This window comes from Elephantulus edwardii, unplaced genomic scaffold, assembly GCF_000299155.1.
Source record: "Elephantulus edwardii isolate Elephantulus edwardi_28Jun2011 unplaced genomic scaffold, EleEdw1.0 scaffold00076, whole genome shotgun sequence".
NCBI classification, from domain to species: Eukaryota; Metazoa; Chordata; class Mammalia; order Macroscelidea; family Macroscelididae; genus Elephantulus; species Elephantulus edwardii.
In genome coordinates this window covers 4520928-4538240 of record NW_006399826.1, presented here as the reverse complement: position 1 = coordinate 4538240, position 17313 = coordinate 4520928, and the positions used below count along the sequence as shown (strand labels likewise).

At 43.3% G+C, this 17313-nt stretch overlaps 1 protein-coding gene across 3 annotated transcripts in view; it reads right to left on the bottom strand.

Moving 5' to 3' along the window:
- FHOD3 (formin homology 2 domain containing 3) overlaps window positions 1-17313 on the bottom strand; it is a 535358-nt gene that overhangs the window by 146858 nt on the left and 371187 nt on the right. For 2 of the 3 annotated variants that reach the window (XM_006889190.1, XM_006889191.1), the window contains exons 10-11: window positions 11108-11343; window positions 7071-7088 (exon numbers count right to left, since the gene is read on the bottom strand). In XM_006889190.1, coding sequence (XP_006889252.1) covers window positions 7071-7088; window positions 11108-11343 — 254 coding nt within the window. Of the gene's footprint in view, window positions 1-3958; window positions 3976-7070; window positions 7089-11107; window positions 11344-17313 lie in introns of all 3 variants that reach the window. The other variant, XM_006889189.1, reaches the window with a different exon arrangement.

Here is a 17313-nt window from a genome sequence, read left to right as displayed (position 1 = left end):
TCAACACACTACAATGAATTCTTAATATGGTAATAAAAGTACAGGTAATTGACATCTAGAGGTAAACCCCAACTTTTACATTTCAGCCAGGGTTCTTCTCACCAACCTCACAGTCTAATTCCTGCCCCCTCGAGTCATGCCTCCAAATGACCAGCAGTGACCACATGGACTTGTTTGGGTAGTATTCACTTTCTACTTCATTCACTATCTGCTGATGAAGATGCAATGAGAAACAAATTGTATAAAATGGTGGTAATAAAATTTTAAAAAAGAAAAATAAAAAGAAGAACCAAATTGTCTACAAAAATCATGGTCAGTGGAAGCTGATGTCTATCTCAGGTTCACATGTTGTCCAGTCAGCCTGATCCAGCCTGGCTCCCGAAGAGATCTTGGCCTGGCTTGGTCTAGAAGGATGGTCATATGGTATCAGTCGTAAGAGAACAAGAGCCGCTATGGGGTCTCAAATACCAAGACCACTGGCTTACAGTGATTCTTACCTTTGGGGTGTATGGGCATATATAGAGAGAGGAGGGGGGAAGGAGAAAGGAAAGGAAGCAGCCTGGCTTAGTGGTAAGATGTTGCTTTATCAACCCCAAGATGTGTGGTTCAAAGCTACCAGGTGCTCCACCCAGAAAGATGGGGGTTCTCTGTAGGTGTGATTTAAAGCCTTGGAAAATCCACTAGAGGGTCAGCTATGAGTCGGAATCTGAATCTGACTTGCCAGCCCACAAAAAAAAAACACCACACACCAAATAGCAATTCATGGTCGGGCTTTGAGCATGAATAATCCCCGTGTTGAGAACCACTGCCGGATCCAAGCTACCAATGTACCAAGTTGCTGGTTTCTGTTTTCCCTCATGTGGAATCTCCTCCACTAGGCCGCCAGGCACCTCTTCAAACATGCACAGCTGACACCTCCATGCCAATAGCTGAATTCCTGCAGTGGTTTAAGAAAACCTCTACAGAACTAACCCCTACTGACCGTGTACTTTCATCTCATCCCTGTGCTACCTCTCTCCCCCCATTTACTTTATACTCTTTCAAAATTCCAGTTAGTGACCCAGGTACACGAAGCCCACTTCTTCTTATGCCATTGAACATGACATTACCTCAGCCTGGAGCACTCTTCTCCTATTCTCACAAAGCCTATTCTTCATCACTCAGCCTAAGTGTCCGAGAAAGCCTCTCAGACCACTTCCATCCCACTATTCTCTTTTTTTTTTTCTCTTTCTTGAAGAATGTTTAAAATGGCTATGTATATCGGAATCCACACTCCATTTGAAAATGCAACATTACTGACAAAATTTAGTTGTTTTTGACCAGAGGATAAATGTGTAGAATTACTCTTCTATAATATTTTTATATACAACTTACACAGCAAGTGTGTTGGTCCTTCTGGCATAACTCCTTCATTTATTGCCATTCAGTCAGTTCTAGCTCACAGCCACCCTCCATTGGGTTTCCAAGGCTGGAAATCTTAATGGGAGGAGACTGTCTGTCCATCTTTCTCCCAAGAGCACTGATTTCAAGTTTTTTTCTTTCCCTGAGTATGCAATATTTACCTTTATTGTCTCTCATGTGAACACACTTTCTGTGTGTTCTTTAGTGATATTATCCTGATTTTATTTTATACAGCTTTTCAATCTGCCCAAGGTAATATGTGTCTAATACTTAACTGCTCTCTTTCCCTGTGCCAGGTGCATTTTATCGTACAGGTATGCTGTTTTATTTCTCTAGGTATATAACAATTATTTGTTATTACAATGACTCTCCCTGCACATGTCCTTCTACACTACTGCAATTCTCCTCAAGGATAAATATGTCTATTCCTGTTACTTCCTATTCACACAGCCCTGCTTTCTCACTTTGTCAGCCCTCTCCCAAAGGTACACGCCTCTACTTGCTACAGTCTTTTTCATATACTGTCTTTCTCAACAACTAGTGTGCATGCGTTCACCACTGTATCCCCAGAATCAAACAAATAACAAAGTGAACTGAATGCATAAATGGATTTGGTTTTTTTTTTCTTTAGTTCCAGGAGCCTTATCAAACTCAGGTCAGTAATTATTGAACAGAAGTTACTAACACATCAGTACAGGCTAAGGAGTCGATTAATATAAGGCTGTTCTGAAAAACCGGCTCCGTCCTGGTCATTTCACCTCTAGAAATATAGTGATTAGTTTACTTTCATTGTAGATGTGAGATATAATGATATGACCCAAATCCCGGTCATAATCTAACGGAAATAAAGGTATTATCAAAGGTACTTCATTTTTGCTTCAAGAATGTTTTCCACATCTCATAAGCAAAATTTGTGCTCCTTCTATTTGAAAGGAAATGCTACAATACTTGTTCTGTTTTTGTGTACTGTCGAGTGAAAACTGACTCACAGACGATGCTTAAGTGGGTTTTCAGAGGCAGTAAATCACATGGGAAGAGAATGTCCTTCATTCTCCCATAGAGTAGCTGGGAGATTCAAACTGTATGCCTTTGCATTTGCAGGGCAATTTCTTACCACCAAGTTATCAAAGCTCCCTAAATCTTGTTCGGGGGTGGGGGGCAGGGAGGGATTCAAAACAAACAAAAACACCAAAAAAAGAAAAAACACCAAACCCAACATTAAAAAAGAAAAAAACATTAGGTACCAACTCTGACTTTTTTGTTTTGCCTAAGACGGCTTATCATTGGCAGGCAGCCATGGCGGCTCCCACCCCTCCTCTGTCCAGGAACCCTGGAAGACAAATGACTGCCTGCAGCAGGCCCTGACTGGCCACTTCCTTGTGGGGGCTCATCTCTGGTCAGTTTTTAATCTTATGTTTACAAAACCAGAACCACAGTGCTGAGGAAACAAAAACCTCAGGCATGGTATTACTTCTCTGAGGCGATGTGGATTCTGTAATTGAGTATTCATGAAGTGTGATATAATTGTCCCCGAATTCCTCATTACGTGACTGTGTCCTTGGGAATCGTGCTCTATCTGGATGGTCAGGAGGCATCTAGGCAGTGGACAACTGTCCCAAATGGCCCTGGTCTCCAGCAGTTCTGCGGGGCACTTTCCAGCTCCAGAGGAAGGCTTCTCCCTTCCTTGTTTTAGGGATCTCTCCAGAGAAAGCCGTCTCGCTGGAAAAGCAGTGTCCACTCATTTGTTCTATATAACAAACTGTGCTGGGTGCTCCTTTAATCCTCACAAGAATATATGAGGTAGATGCTCTATTAGCCACATTTGCAAATGAGGGTCTGAGGCACACAGAGGTTCATAAGGATGTTTTGGAACTACTGGTCTCTCCCCGACTGGAGAAATGAGTGAAGACAAAGACTGTTAGTCCAAATGACTTATGAAGCACGGGAGTCTCAGCGTCCATAACCCTTAGACCAGAACAGGATGGCGGTTGGGCATCATTGCTGACCGCTCTGAAAGTTAGAGCAACAGGAAATCCCTGACTGAGTGGGAGGGAAAAAAATAAAGTAGAACAAAATTAAAAGCCATGAAAAGACTGCTCTGTTAGAACCATTGTAGTTATTGTATACCGTTAAGTTGGAACCCACCGCTGACCCTCTGGCAGGTTTTCAAAGGCAATTACTTGCATGGGAGGAGACTGCCCATCCTTCTCCCACAGAGCGGCTGGTGGATTTGAACCATGTACCTTTGGGACTGCAGCACAACTTCTTGTCTCTAGGCCACCAGAGGTCTCTTCTGACCCGTTAGTCATTCTGCAAGTTCAGAACTAAAATAATCCTCATAACTCAACTCTCAGTCAAACAACAGATAAGTCTAAAAAGGAACATAACTCTTCAGAACAATTAACTGTACAGTATTATAGGGCAGCATTTGAGCAGGGACGAAGCTCAGAAAGCAGGAAGGTATAGGAAAGGACAAGTGTAGACGGTAAGACAATGGAGAAGGAAGTTGTTGTTGTGTGCCGTCGAGTTGCTTGTGACTCAGAGTGACCCTATATACAAGAGCCCTAATCTCTGCTCTATCTAAATGTGCTCTATTGTACATAGAGTTTTCAAAGGCCTCTGTAGAAGGAAGATGGAAGAAGAAACGAAAACAGGGGAGAAGATTTACAACAGGACACACAGCTGAGAGGTAAGCCAAGGCAGTTCCACTCCAGTAGAGCAGTTCACACTCCTATACCACACAGATTCTTTTGTGGCTCGGAGATAATGAAGCCTCATTAAGAACTGAGGGGGAAAAGGGAGCTCTGGTGGACTAGTGGCAAGAAGCTGCAGTGCAACACCAAAGGCATGCGGTTTGAATCTACCTGGTGCTCCACTGGAGAAGAAGGGGCAACTTTCTCCTGTGCCAGTCGGATCTGATTTGATGGTATACAACAAGAAAATAAATAAATAAATATCTTTAAAAAAATAACTGAGAGGAAAGCATTAATTCTTCCTTCTTTCAAATTCCTTGACCTTTCTCACTACATTTATAGGCAGAGATTGCCCAGTTAGTCTCATTCTTGACCCCACATGTATTAATGGCAACTCCTATATCCACCGTGATATTAATGGCAACATTCCCAACTCCTATATCCACCATGATGTCTTGGCAGGGAGCGCTGTGAGACATCTTTGCAACAAGACTACAGTCTATATTTATCCAGATTACATATTCTGAAAGGCAGATTATTTAGCTATATTGAATTTTGTATTTTTCTCCAGCCTGCTTTCACTATTAAAGTTCAAGCATAAGGATAGTGGGAGAAAGATGGGCAATCTCCTTCTGTGTGATTCACTGTCTCTTACGTCCCACTGGAGGGTCAGCTATGAGTGAGTTCCAACTTGATGGTACATAACAACAACAATACACGTACAGAAACACACATATATGAAAATGTATGTTCTATTTTGCCAATTTGTTCACAACTTAGAAAGTTTCCATTTAGCCAAGCTCAAACTTCAAAAAATCTAGTCACAGTGTATTTTTGAGAGATGGAAAATCTTGCCCCAGAAATAAGAAAATGCAGACGCCACTGCCTCTGGATTTGCTTAATGCATACTCTCTCGTCTGTAAGACCTCTCCCTGCTAGCCCACTACTCAATATTCAGGAAGCCATGATCAGCTTCTTGGACATTCGATGCTAAGTCTGAAGCCCTGGCAATATTCCAATCATATCTGTTATCAGGGGGTCACATTCCTTGTCAGTGAATCCTAATGAATCATCTACCATCAGATAAATCTTCCCCAAGTAGCTACCTGCTGCTCATGGTATCAGTGCTTGCTAATCTCGCTGTTATGAAATCGTCTAGCCTGTTTATGCCAGTGTGTAAAATATTCTCTTCAGTTCATGTCCACATTTATTTAACAATTACCTTCTTTAATAGAATAATATCCGGGAAGGCTTCAGGGCATGGAGTGATGGTAATAATAATAGCAGCGCCAGGCTGAGCACGTATTTCTGCTCTCTCCCTTAACCCTCCTACACCACACTAAAAAGATAACATGAAGCTGACTTTTCAGACCGGAAGATGGAGGTCGAACCTAGAGTAGGGAGCTGAATCTGTGGTTCAGAAGACCATGTCTATGTTCTCAAGTTCAGCTCCTGCAGGGCTCCAAAGTTTCCTCCAGGAGCCAAGGCCAAGTGCATCTCTTGGATACTAGATTTCGTTGGTGAAGTTTATTATTCAGTGTCAATTCTATGTAAGTTGTTTCTTTGCTTACACTCTAGTGTCCATTACCAATGACTTCCAAGTGACAGAGAGGCGGGTCCACTCTGCTAGCTTCCTCCAGACTGGCTTTAGGTCACCACTGAAGGCATTCTGGAATCCCTGACAATAAATGCCTGTGGACAAGCATGAAGGTCCTGCACTTATCCAGGACTTAAACAACCAAATGTGCTTTGTTCCTGTCAGAGACTGACTGGTCAGCAAAGCCTGGACGATTTGCTAGGTGGTCCCTATGGAGAGAGAGTGCGGATCCCTGCCTTTAAAGCATGTAGCTGTAGTTTGCACCATCCCCAACCAGCCACTCACATTACTGACTGAGTCTAGTTCAAAATTACCATTACAGGTTGGAATGTGGTTTGGAACTCAACAGGATAAAGTGTACACAATTCACATGTTAAGTCCCATACAATGGTCAAAACCAAAGACCAACAGAGCCGGAAGGAGAACTGTTGTGTGTTGACAGAGGTAAACAGCAGGATGAATGGAAGCAAATTTAGGTCAGTAGACTTTTCTAACAAGCAGAACAGCTCAAGGATGGAATGGCATAGATACCTCAGGGAGGGGCACTGGGAGCCTGAAAGTATAACCACCACCCACCCTAACATCCCCTAGAAATAGAACATAAGACAGTCCTGCTTTGAACTAGACAATCTTAAGAGGTTTTCAGTCCTCAGGCTAAATTCTATTACAATTGAAACCAGAGACTTGATTATCTTGCTAATTAGATATCAACCACAATTTTCTGAGTAACAAAGGAAAGCACCATAAATTTTCTTCTTCCTTCCAACTAAATATGCACAACAATGCAAAAATGATACACACTATGGCACACTCAGCACATTAAAGCTGTTTTTAGGGGAAAGAACACCACCTTGGTCATCTCACCATAGAGATGTTCAGTGTAGAGGTCTGTTTCTTAAGAAATCAAAGCAAATCAAGTTAAGTTCAATGACTCATCATTCATTCTTTCTCACTGTCTTCAAGGGTGTTCTGGCTCACCGCTGACCTTCCATTGGGTTCCCAAGTATGTAACTCACACAGAAGGAGACAGCCCATCTGTCTCTCAAGGAGCAGCTGGTGGATTTGAACTGTCAGCGAAATCTTTGGGTTAGCAACCCAACTCTTTATGACCTATGCCACCAGAGTTTCCTTCTTTTTATTTGGAGAAGGGCATGATGCTTGGAAGGGTGGAGGGGCAGTGAAGGAGAGGAATACCCTGGATAAGAAGGGTTGACACTGTAATTGGGGTAATGGGGATAGGTGTGTTTGAGACATTGAGAATGGCTCAGAATAGGTTAGGGTACACTGGGTCACTATGAGTCGCAGGTGACTCAATGGCACATAATAAAACAACATTAGGATAAAAGTACATATGGAGATGGAGATTTTTTCCTCTCAACTTTTCTTTAAATTTTCTACTTAACTCAAGAAATACATCTACATGGTAGGTAAATCAGTTTCCCTCTCTCATAATATAGAAGTGCAAATCTTGTTCAAGAAATGTATTTAGGAGCATGCTACTGGTAAAGGACTGGCACACAAACCAAGGAACAGAACTGAGAACCCAGAAATGAATCCATCTATCTGTGGTCAATGGGTATTTGACAAGAAAATAAAACCTATTAAATCACGAAATGATAAACTCTTCAACAAATGGTGCTGGCAAAACTGGACTGCTAACCGCAAAAAGCTGAAACAGGATCCACATCTCACACCAAAAACAAAAATCAACTCAAGGTGGATCAGGTGGACCCAGGAATAAAGCCCAATACCATAGAGATCATAAAAGACAAACTGAGACCAAGCTTAGAAGGCCTAGTATACAGTATAAAGGGACTGCCAAATAAAGCCAGAAATGCACATTCTAAAGAGGATAAGATTGATGAACGGGACCTTCTAAAGATTAAATCTCTGTGCTCATCAAAAACTTTTTTTAAAAATTACTTTTTCCAACAGGGTGAAAAGAAAACCTACTGACTGGGAACAAACATTTGGCAATACCATTTCAGACAAGGGTCTTGTAATAAAAGTTTACAGAATCCTACAGGGCCTCCAGAAGAAAATGACTGATAATTCAATTACAAAATGGGCAAAAGACATGGACTTTTCACAGAGGAGGACATTCAGATGGCCAATAGAAACATGAAGAAATCACTAGCAATAAAAGAGATGCAAATCAAAACCACAATGAGATATCATCTTACCCCAGTAGCAGTGGTAACATTTAGCAGGGCAACAAGTAATAAATGTTGGGGAGGATGTGGTGAGATAGGAACTTTTATACACTATTGGTGGGTGTTGTAAAATGGTACAAACACTCTGGAAGGCAGTTTGGTGTTTCCTCAAAAAATCTAAAAACAGAAATTCCATATGACCCGACTATTTTTTTTTTTATCTTATTAACAGTATTTCTTTATCTTTCCTCAGTCAAACCCTGAGCCAATCACTTTCCCCAGGCTGCCTGGGGAGTTACAGGGAAAGGAACACATAGGGTAGACAAGACATGGGGAGAGAAAACCAACAAACTATGAGAGGTGGAGATGGCTCCTTCACATGGCGAAGAGGATCAGAAAGGCCACCATCAGGCAAAAGAGCCCCATGGCCTCTGAGAGGGCAAAGCCCAGAATGGCATAGGAGAAGAGCTGCTGCTTCAGAGAAGGATTCCTGGCATAACCAATGATGAGGCTCCCAAACACGGTCCCAATCCCAGCTCCAGAGCCAGCCACTCCGACCGTGGCAGCCCCAGCCCCAGTGAACTTGGCTGCTGTGTCAATAACCCTTGAGACAGTGCTGGTTTGGAAGTTGCAACTAGGGACAAATGAAATCAAGGAACGTGGGGCTTTCAAGCAGCTGAAGTTCTCATCTCTCAGTGTCTCTGGTTGTTTCAGGACCACTGCAGATGGTGGACGGCTCAGCAGCTGAGAGGCACTCCTGACCAGGGAAGGGGTGGAGACAAACTTGGTGTAGCTATACATTTTCAGGGGATGAGGTGCTGTGGCAGGAAAGCTGCTCCTAGTGCAGAGAAGACAGAGAGGGGAGGGGGGCGGGGACAGCGGGAGGGAACCTGACCCGACTATTCTACTGCTTGGCATATACCCTGAGAGAATAAGAACTGAGGCACAGAGACTTGTACACCAATGTTCAGAACAGCATTATTCATCATCACATGAACATGGAAACAGCTCAAATGCCCAACCACAATTGGAATGAATTGAGAAATTATGGTATATTCACACAATGGAGTACTATGCAACAAACAGCAGCAATGATTTTGTAAATTACTACTTAACATGGGAGGGATTGGAGAGCATTATGCCAAGTGAACTAAGTCAGTCTCATAAAGACAAATACTGTATATGACCATTATTGTAGAAAGAGTATGAGGGTTCAAAGAGGGGAGGAAGGGGTTTAATCACAGGGTCACATAATTTGATGGGTGGAGGGAGGGGTGGGTAAAGAAAAGGGGAAAGATCTGGTGTGAAAAACAATATATACAAACTTTATGAACTTGTAAGTAAACCAGTATGAAATTAAATAGAAAAAATGTTTTGGAAGGGTAAATATGTATACTTCAGCCATCAAGAGACAAGAATCAATGTATGGGTTTAAGCTACTGCTGAGCTTCCCAGCCTGGCAATTTGGCACAAGGCAATGAATGACTATCTGTCATGTTTCAACTGAGAATCATGCCACATTCCCTTCCCTCAAGTCTACAGGGAATTGTTCTGAGAATCAATTCAAAGGAGGTAAATTGTCATATGTAGGTCTATTTTCTAGAACAATATGAATCTCTTTCTACCTTCTAACTTCCTTTCAGAAAGTGTTGTTGACTTTAATTGGGTCAGAGAGTTATAAAAGCCAGCCTAAAATTCCTCATATGTGGCGTATGCTACAATTTAGCTTTGAGACAGCCAGGATATTCACATCGCGTAAGCACAATCTAGGGCAGGCGTGTTTCTGTGTCTACAGGGAGCCTAACACAATGAGCCGCTTGATTCTAAGGTACTATTTCAAGGCACAGATGTTGAGCAGGTGATTCAGCTATGGTCCCCGGGATTGTTTTCCATTTGCTTCTCGTCACCCTTTCCTTCCATCTTGCTCCCGCCTCTGCCAAAATTGTCCTGTCACTTTGGGACCACAGACATCAACATTTTATTCCACAAGCTTCACAGCTGAAACTGCTTCACAATCCTTAATCTCAAAGTTATTATCCATCTTTATAAACTGGAAAGTGTACTGCTCTTAAATAAGTGCTACCAAATTTAGAGTAAAGTAGCAATCTAGGCAAGTTAGGGTGGAAATCATCACTATTTGGAAATAAATAGCAGTATTCAGAGCCGAAGGGCTTCACAATACAGAATCCAAGCCCGGTGCCTTGGAACTGCAAGGGTTGCCCACAGTGACCCACTCCACTGTTATTAGCAACTTTCTTTTTTATTGTGATTTAAGTCATTGTTCTTAGTTTTGTCAACCTGAGTTTTCAAAGAATTGGCACCTGTATATCCCACGGGGCAGCTGGTGGCTTCGAATCACATGCCTTCAATGATTGCAGTGCAGCTTCTTGCCACTAGGCCACCAGAGCGCACTCAGAACACAGAGACCCTCGAAAAGTTTAATACCAAGAACCAGATCAGGAGCAAACGTGAGACATGCAGGCAGAGCAAAGACTATCACTTACCCCTGCACGAGTCCCCTAACTCCTTCCTCTAGGCATCCTCGATGGGCTTCAATGTAATTTTTTTTTAGCCCATTGTGTACAGTTCCTCCAGGCTTTTACACACAATCACACCATTATATTAATTAAACACGCACTGGCTGGGCTCTAATGCCCTCTGTTGGGCCTGAATGTTGTCTAGATCCAAGATGACAAAGTACAATTTTCATGGTAAATATTCTTCCAGGTCTTAGATGGCTCATGAGATATTCAATAAAAATGCAAGTGAATGAAAACATAAATACTAAAAAAAAATTAAATAAACTTGCTGTTATTATTATATGTGTAGGTTTAGTCGACTTAAATAAAAACAAACTTAACTATATACTGTCATGAATATCCCAACTCCTAATCTCATACCAATACTACATGCCATTTATTTCTAGGTCAAAAAGTTCCTTTTTGGATTCTCTACCAATTGCTAAAGCATAGATTTTCTGAAAATTTCTCAATTGAGATATTAAGTAGCTGAAAAGAATTCACGCATGAAGTTAAGGAAATTACATCTGTCTGTGAATGCCACCTGAGCCACCATGCCCTGGGCAGTTTGTTGGGATTTGGGGATCATGGTTCAATGGTAGAGAACCAGCAACAAACAACACCGAGGGTCCCAGGGGCCAGCAGGCAGGGGACAGTGGTGGGCACCTGTGGGGAGTGGCTTCCGTCTGTCTTTCGTGTGCTGTGTCCCCCTCACTATTAGGTTAATGCGCAGTTAATGCTTACTTTTCACCAGGCTTGAAGCCAGGAGCCGACTGGGGGCAGGGGCTGGTGGGAGCCGACAGGGTGCTCTTAATGCTCTGTACCGAGTGCCTGCGGCTGCGCCTGCGGTCCAGGCCTCGGGGCTCAGTGCTGCTGCTGCTGCTGCTGCTGCCGCCGCACACGCTGGCTCTCCTCCGGTCCCGGCGCCCACTGGGGGGCAGCTCGACTGTCTCATCACCATCTTCATGCCTGAGTGCCACCTGGAAAAGGAGAGAGGGTTTAACTTTGTCTGTTCCTGATCTGTGGACCTCAGCATCACTGTCAGGGCACTATCACCAGCTGTGATCCAAGTGCTGTCTGCAGCTTGAGCGGTGCTGCCCACTCTACATTGTCCCAACCAAGTGGGCACAGGAGGACAGGCAGGCTCTGGAGCAGGTCTGAGAACCACCGTGCAATCCCACGGGGCCTTTATCCCAGGCCCCTGTTTCACCACTCCTTGCCCACCCTTTGCTTTCCTCTTAGCCAGGAAGCCGAGTCCCACCTGAAGTCCAGTGATGGATGGCCCCTGGTCATTCCTGAGTTTTATCTTTTCTGAGACAGGATTCAGAAGAGCACAGCAAGGATTCTGGTCAGAACCACAAATCTAGATGACTGAGAGCTGATCTTGCCCATAAAACTATGGCGTCCTGGCATAGACAAGCAATAGCACGTTTGACCGCGAACCAGAACACTGGAGGTTTGAGGCTACCCTGAGGTTGCTTAAAGAAAATACCTTGTGTTGTACCTAAAAAACCAACTATTGACAACTCTATGGAGATTTTACTCTGAAGCACACAAGTTAGACTCAACACCCACTGGAAGGAGAGAACGGTCACCAGCACATGGTGTGGGGTTTCAGAATCTCGACGGGCATCCACCAACAGGCTGAGCTCAGGCCTGAAGGTGAAGTCTGCAGGACACTGTACAGTCTGTCCCAGCAAGGTACAAACATGAGGCTGAAATAAGCTTGACCTCTAGAAAAAGAGATTTTAAAGAAAAAGAGATTTTAAACAAAACAATACCTTCCTGGAAATAATGCATCAGAGTGGAATAATAACGGACTTATATTTTACCACTTCAATTTTTCACGTGAAAACCTGAGCTCGGGTACTAGCCCTTGCTGTTAGCCCAGGTTGTTCTCAAAGAGATTTGAGCCCAGCTTCTAGTCACTCCATCCTCCAGAGACCAACTGTGTTCACTCTCCATCTCTCTCTATTCTGTGTCCTACTCTGTAGCCTTCTTGCGGTTGCCAGATGTCATCGAGTCAGCTATGACTCATTGCTGCCTTTATAAACCACAGCTTGGAACCATGTCCTATCTTGCGTCTTCCTCACTATCTCCACCATGCCTGAGCCCACTCTGCAGTCCCTGTAGCAGTCCATCTCGGTGAGGAGCCTACTCGCTTTCTCTGAGCCTCTACTTTCCCCAGGATGATGCCCTTTACCAAGGCCTGGCCCCTCTTGAAAACACACCCAGACTATGTGAGATGAAGCTTCACCATCTTCGCCTCTAAGCACCACTTTCTCTACGACAAATAGGTATAGTAGTCCATGGAGTATATTCAATACTCTTCTCCAGCATCACAGTTCAAAAGCTTTGGTCATCGTTAGTCATTGTCCAACATTCAGATGCACACAAAAAAATTCACGATACCACCCATTTGCCCGGCCCTCCCTCAGCTCACTTCAGCAGTCAGCTCTGCTCCCATCCTAACTTCCTTCTGCCAAGCTCTGGGCTACACTCATATGTGCTTCCGGCTTCTTGAATATTTTTATAAACTGGATGGTAGTGACGAGCTAATTATTTGATTGCTGACTTTGTCACCAAAAAGCCAGGTGAAGCTCACTACTTACCGAACAACCCTCTCTCCAGCTCAGCAATGAGGCCAACAGTGATACATCTGCAGGTTCTTGGTAAGGATGCAGTAAGATGACCTCTGTAACGCATCTAAGGAGGGCTTTATCCAAAGGCTAGTACTCAAGCTGTATGACTACAGTGAGGCCCTCTGCTGAGGTGGCCTATGAGTCCCAAAAATGCCTCCAGCACATGGAACTAACTGGTTGGGCCACCTTGCATCCCGAGTGAAAGAGGCCCCATTCAGACCTGACATGAGAGCATGGAAAAGTCATATACATCTTCAGACATATAACCACAGTCGTCAACAGAAGGCCTGGCCACTGAAAAAGCTGTCTCTCCTTCTAGCCCACATTTTGGCACCTTTGGTTATTTAACAAGGTGAGTCTGGGTGAGGCAAGGCCAGGCTGGCTGCTCTCATTCAGGTTCACAGGGTCAGACGAGCATCTGACAGACACAGCCTATTTACCAAGAGTACATCTGCCCTGTAGCTATGGCACCTCCATGTAAAATTTAGTGAACGATTCTTTCTACGGGAGCTCTCGTGGCCTAGTGGCAAAAAGCATGCACTGCAATCCCAAAAGCACATGGTTCGAGGCCACCAGCTCCTCCAAGGGAGAAGGATGGGCATTCTCCTCCTGTGTGATTTACCTCCTCTGCAAATCCACCGGGGGGTCAGCTTGAGGTCAGTTATGACTCTATGGCACACAACGACATGCTCTGTATTGAGAAATCAGGTGGTACAGACAGTAGGGAGTTTTGCTGCTAACACAGAGGCAGTATCTCTCTGTGGGTTCACATCTACCAGCCACTTCACAAGTAGAAAGACAATCTCCTCTGGTGTGATTGACAGCATCTGAAAGCCTGTGAGGACCAGCTACGAGTCAGCTCCAACTTGACAGTAATAACAGAGTGATTCTTTCTACAGGTTGTACACATTCTATACAAATTCTCAGATACAGTAACACAGCTGACCATTTTGTTGTCCCAGAACTTTCTAGAGAGAGACACAATTTGGGAGGACTGAGGTAAGAATCGTTACATTTTTCGCCAAAGCTCTAATGTCAGAAAATTTTCCTGGAAAGCTTATGTTTTCTACAGAACAACTCGCCAGTGATAACTCTAAAAACTAAAAAAAGAAATTATGTATTTGGTCATTCATAGTTATTGTCCACACATTAGTATGCTGGATGACATTCTCTGAGGAAAATTTGAAAATTACCCAATCAAGGACCTTTCCAGAGTACTGAGAGGTAACGATGTCCATATACAGACTAAGGTGTACCTGATCCAGCCTATGCTCTTCACAATTACTTGCTATGCATCAAAGAACTGGATAATGACTAAGGAAGAGAGAAGAAGAATTAATGCCTTTGAGTTGTGGTGCTGGAGAAGAGTCTTAGACATACCATGGACCACCAAGAAAATAAATAGGTCTGTTTTAGAGAGAGTGAAACCAAGTTTCTCCTTGGAGGCTAAGATTTTGAAGCTCCATCTCACATACTTTGGGCATGTGGCCCAGAGAGACCACTCCTGGGAGAAGGACATCATGCTCAGAAGTGTGGAGAGACAGCACAAGAGAGGAAGACCCTGGATGAGATGGACTGATACAATAACTAGGGCAATGGAGGTAGGTGTATCAGAATCAATGAGACTGGCTCAGGATAGGCAGGCTTCAGAGTTATCGTACATAGGGTCACTATGAGTTGCAGGCAACTTGACGGCACACAACAACAAAAATTAAGGACAGTATGTTTTTTTACTCTTTCTTGTCAATTACTTGAATTTTCATTTTTTTAGATATAAGAATTCTAGACCATTTGAACTTATTCTGACCTGAAGTATTGATTCTGCTTCTTATTAAACACACATTTGGAATGATAAGACCAGAGGCTAAAGTAAAGTTCAGATATTTCTAATTCCTTGTCTAACCTCAGAGATCTAAGGATTGACTAGAATTCCGCTCACAGTTCCCTCTGGAGAGTCACGCTGGGTGCAATGCACTGAAAGTGCATTTTGCTGAAGAAAATGGGGACAATGAAGGTCTAAATGAAAAGTCTGGAAAATTATCAAAGCAACACTATAAAATGGAATCTGCTGGAGTCTTCCAAAGCTCAGATCCTTTACAAAATACCTCCTTTAAGGAAAAAAAAGAGTTCCTGGTAAGGCTAGGGGTGGCATACAAAGAGGGTGCACAGAATCCCAACTGTATGCCCTTGGACTTGGCAGTCGGGGCAGTCTAACATAAAATTTAAGGATAAGGTTCAACGGCTTGGCATTTATATGAATTTTAGGATCACCAACCAACATCTGCTGATGCCAAGACTTGCTTACACGGGCTACCATGGCATTTCTAAATTGTTCTGATTCTAGGGAACATTGCAGCTTAGAGGGGAAAAAAACCCAGTAAAAGCTGGAAAACACCTGGAAAGGGCAGCTCTTTTTACATTTCTAAAAGATCGTTCACAGCTTCATTGTTCTGCTTAAAAAAGAATTTCTTAATAGCATCAAATAGTCAATACCCTTAATATTCCTGATAGCTATTGAAAGCTAATTAACATTTCTTCTGAGCTTGTACTGTTATTGCTGGTGGCAACCATCTTTTACATAACCATCTTTTATGGTCGGTATTTTTACATAACAAATACAGTCCTTTTCCAAAGTACCATTCCACACCTTGTTTCAAAGTTAAGTAGATGTCACTGAAAGTGTCATTTCAACAAGGAACTCTGCTGACAACAGGCGTAGCAGAGTGTTAAAATTTTAAAAACTCAAACTTACAAGACAAATCAGAACCAGCCCTTAGCTGACCCTCCAGTGGGTTTCCGAGGTAAATCCCAAAGGAAGAGGATTACCTACCTATCTTTCCCCGATGGAGCCTCTGGTGGATTTGAACCCCAGGAGCTTAGGTCTTTGGCTTAGCAGTCCCCAGATAACCTTGCAGGCCTGTTGCACAGTCCTTTCCCACACTTTGAGTCTAGAAATGGTCATGTGATTTGCATTAACACTGGCACATGTGACACCAGCAGAGGCGTGGGAAGAGTTTAAACATGGAGACTTGCCCATTTGAAAGACCATCACCGTGTGGAGCAGCTCAGGCTAGCGTGCTGAAGAGTTAGACCCCATTGACAGTCTGAACCAAACATTCACTAGATGACTGAAGCCATTCAGACCTCCTAGCCCCAGTCGTGGAACGCTGATGGCCTCGTAGGAAGGAGTTGCGCTGTCAACCCAAAGGCACATGGTTCAAAACCACCAAATGCTCCTCAGGTGAAAAAAGTGCAATCTCCTCCTGTGTGACTTACAGCCTCTGAAAACCTGCTGAAGGGTCAGCTACGAGTCGGTTCTGACTTGACGGCACATAATAACTGTCCCAGTCAAGCTGCCGGGAAATGACAGCTACATAAGAACACCCTGGCTGAACTGGAACCAATGTGCTCACACCACAGTCAAGTGCAATGGTTGCTACTTTAGACCACTAAATTTTGGGGTGTTTGCAATGCTAACTCAGCATTTGCTAAACTAAAAAATCAGCAGATAACTGATACACAATTTCCTTTTAATATTTTCAATAAACAAGGAACTTGTTTGTTCCTTTGAGGTTGGACTTGTTTGTTCATCATTCCTGAAAGGAGGGATTACTTTCCTCTCACAAAGTCTTCAGCCTTAAGATGTATTCTCCATCACAAGCATCACATTTTCCAAAAATTAGGGGTCCTGATCTGAAAAAGATTTCTGTAAAATTACAAACTCAGGCATTTGAAAAGTATAAAGCTATAAAAATTCAAATGAATTTAATTAAACATGGATCAAATCACCTTTCTTAAATGGAATTAAATTACACAGAGTTGGGTCTGTCCCAAGAAAGCTCAGGACACATGGCGACCAGACATTCTTCACTAGGCAGGAGAATTCTAGACATCCAAACCAAATTCTCTGAAATTGCCCGAGAATATTCATATTTTCCTGTCAGGAGCTCCAACTCAGCCTGAAGGCCTTCTAGCATCCCCGGCAGGTGCTGAAGTTGGTTGTGCCGAGGCAGTAAACATAAAACAACAACAGCAATATTTACTTTCAGAAGGAAAGAAAGTTCTGGCTGCCTGGTAAATAAAGCGTTCAGCTGTCATCCTGAGTTATTACCAAGGCATTTGCCTCTGAAGGTAGGTGTTTCTGATTAAATCATATACTCCCTTCAACTCAACATCTGGCAAACTCCATCATAAAACCTGTGGTATTTGGAAGACTCCATTCAAATAGCCCATGTACATCCATTCTGTGCAGCTGCATGGCTAGGCATTGAGGGTGTTGTTGTTGTTGTTGTTATGTGCCGTCGAGTC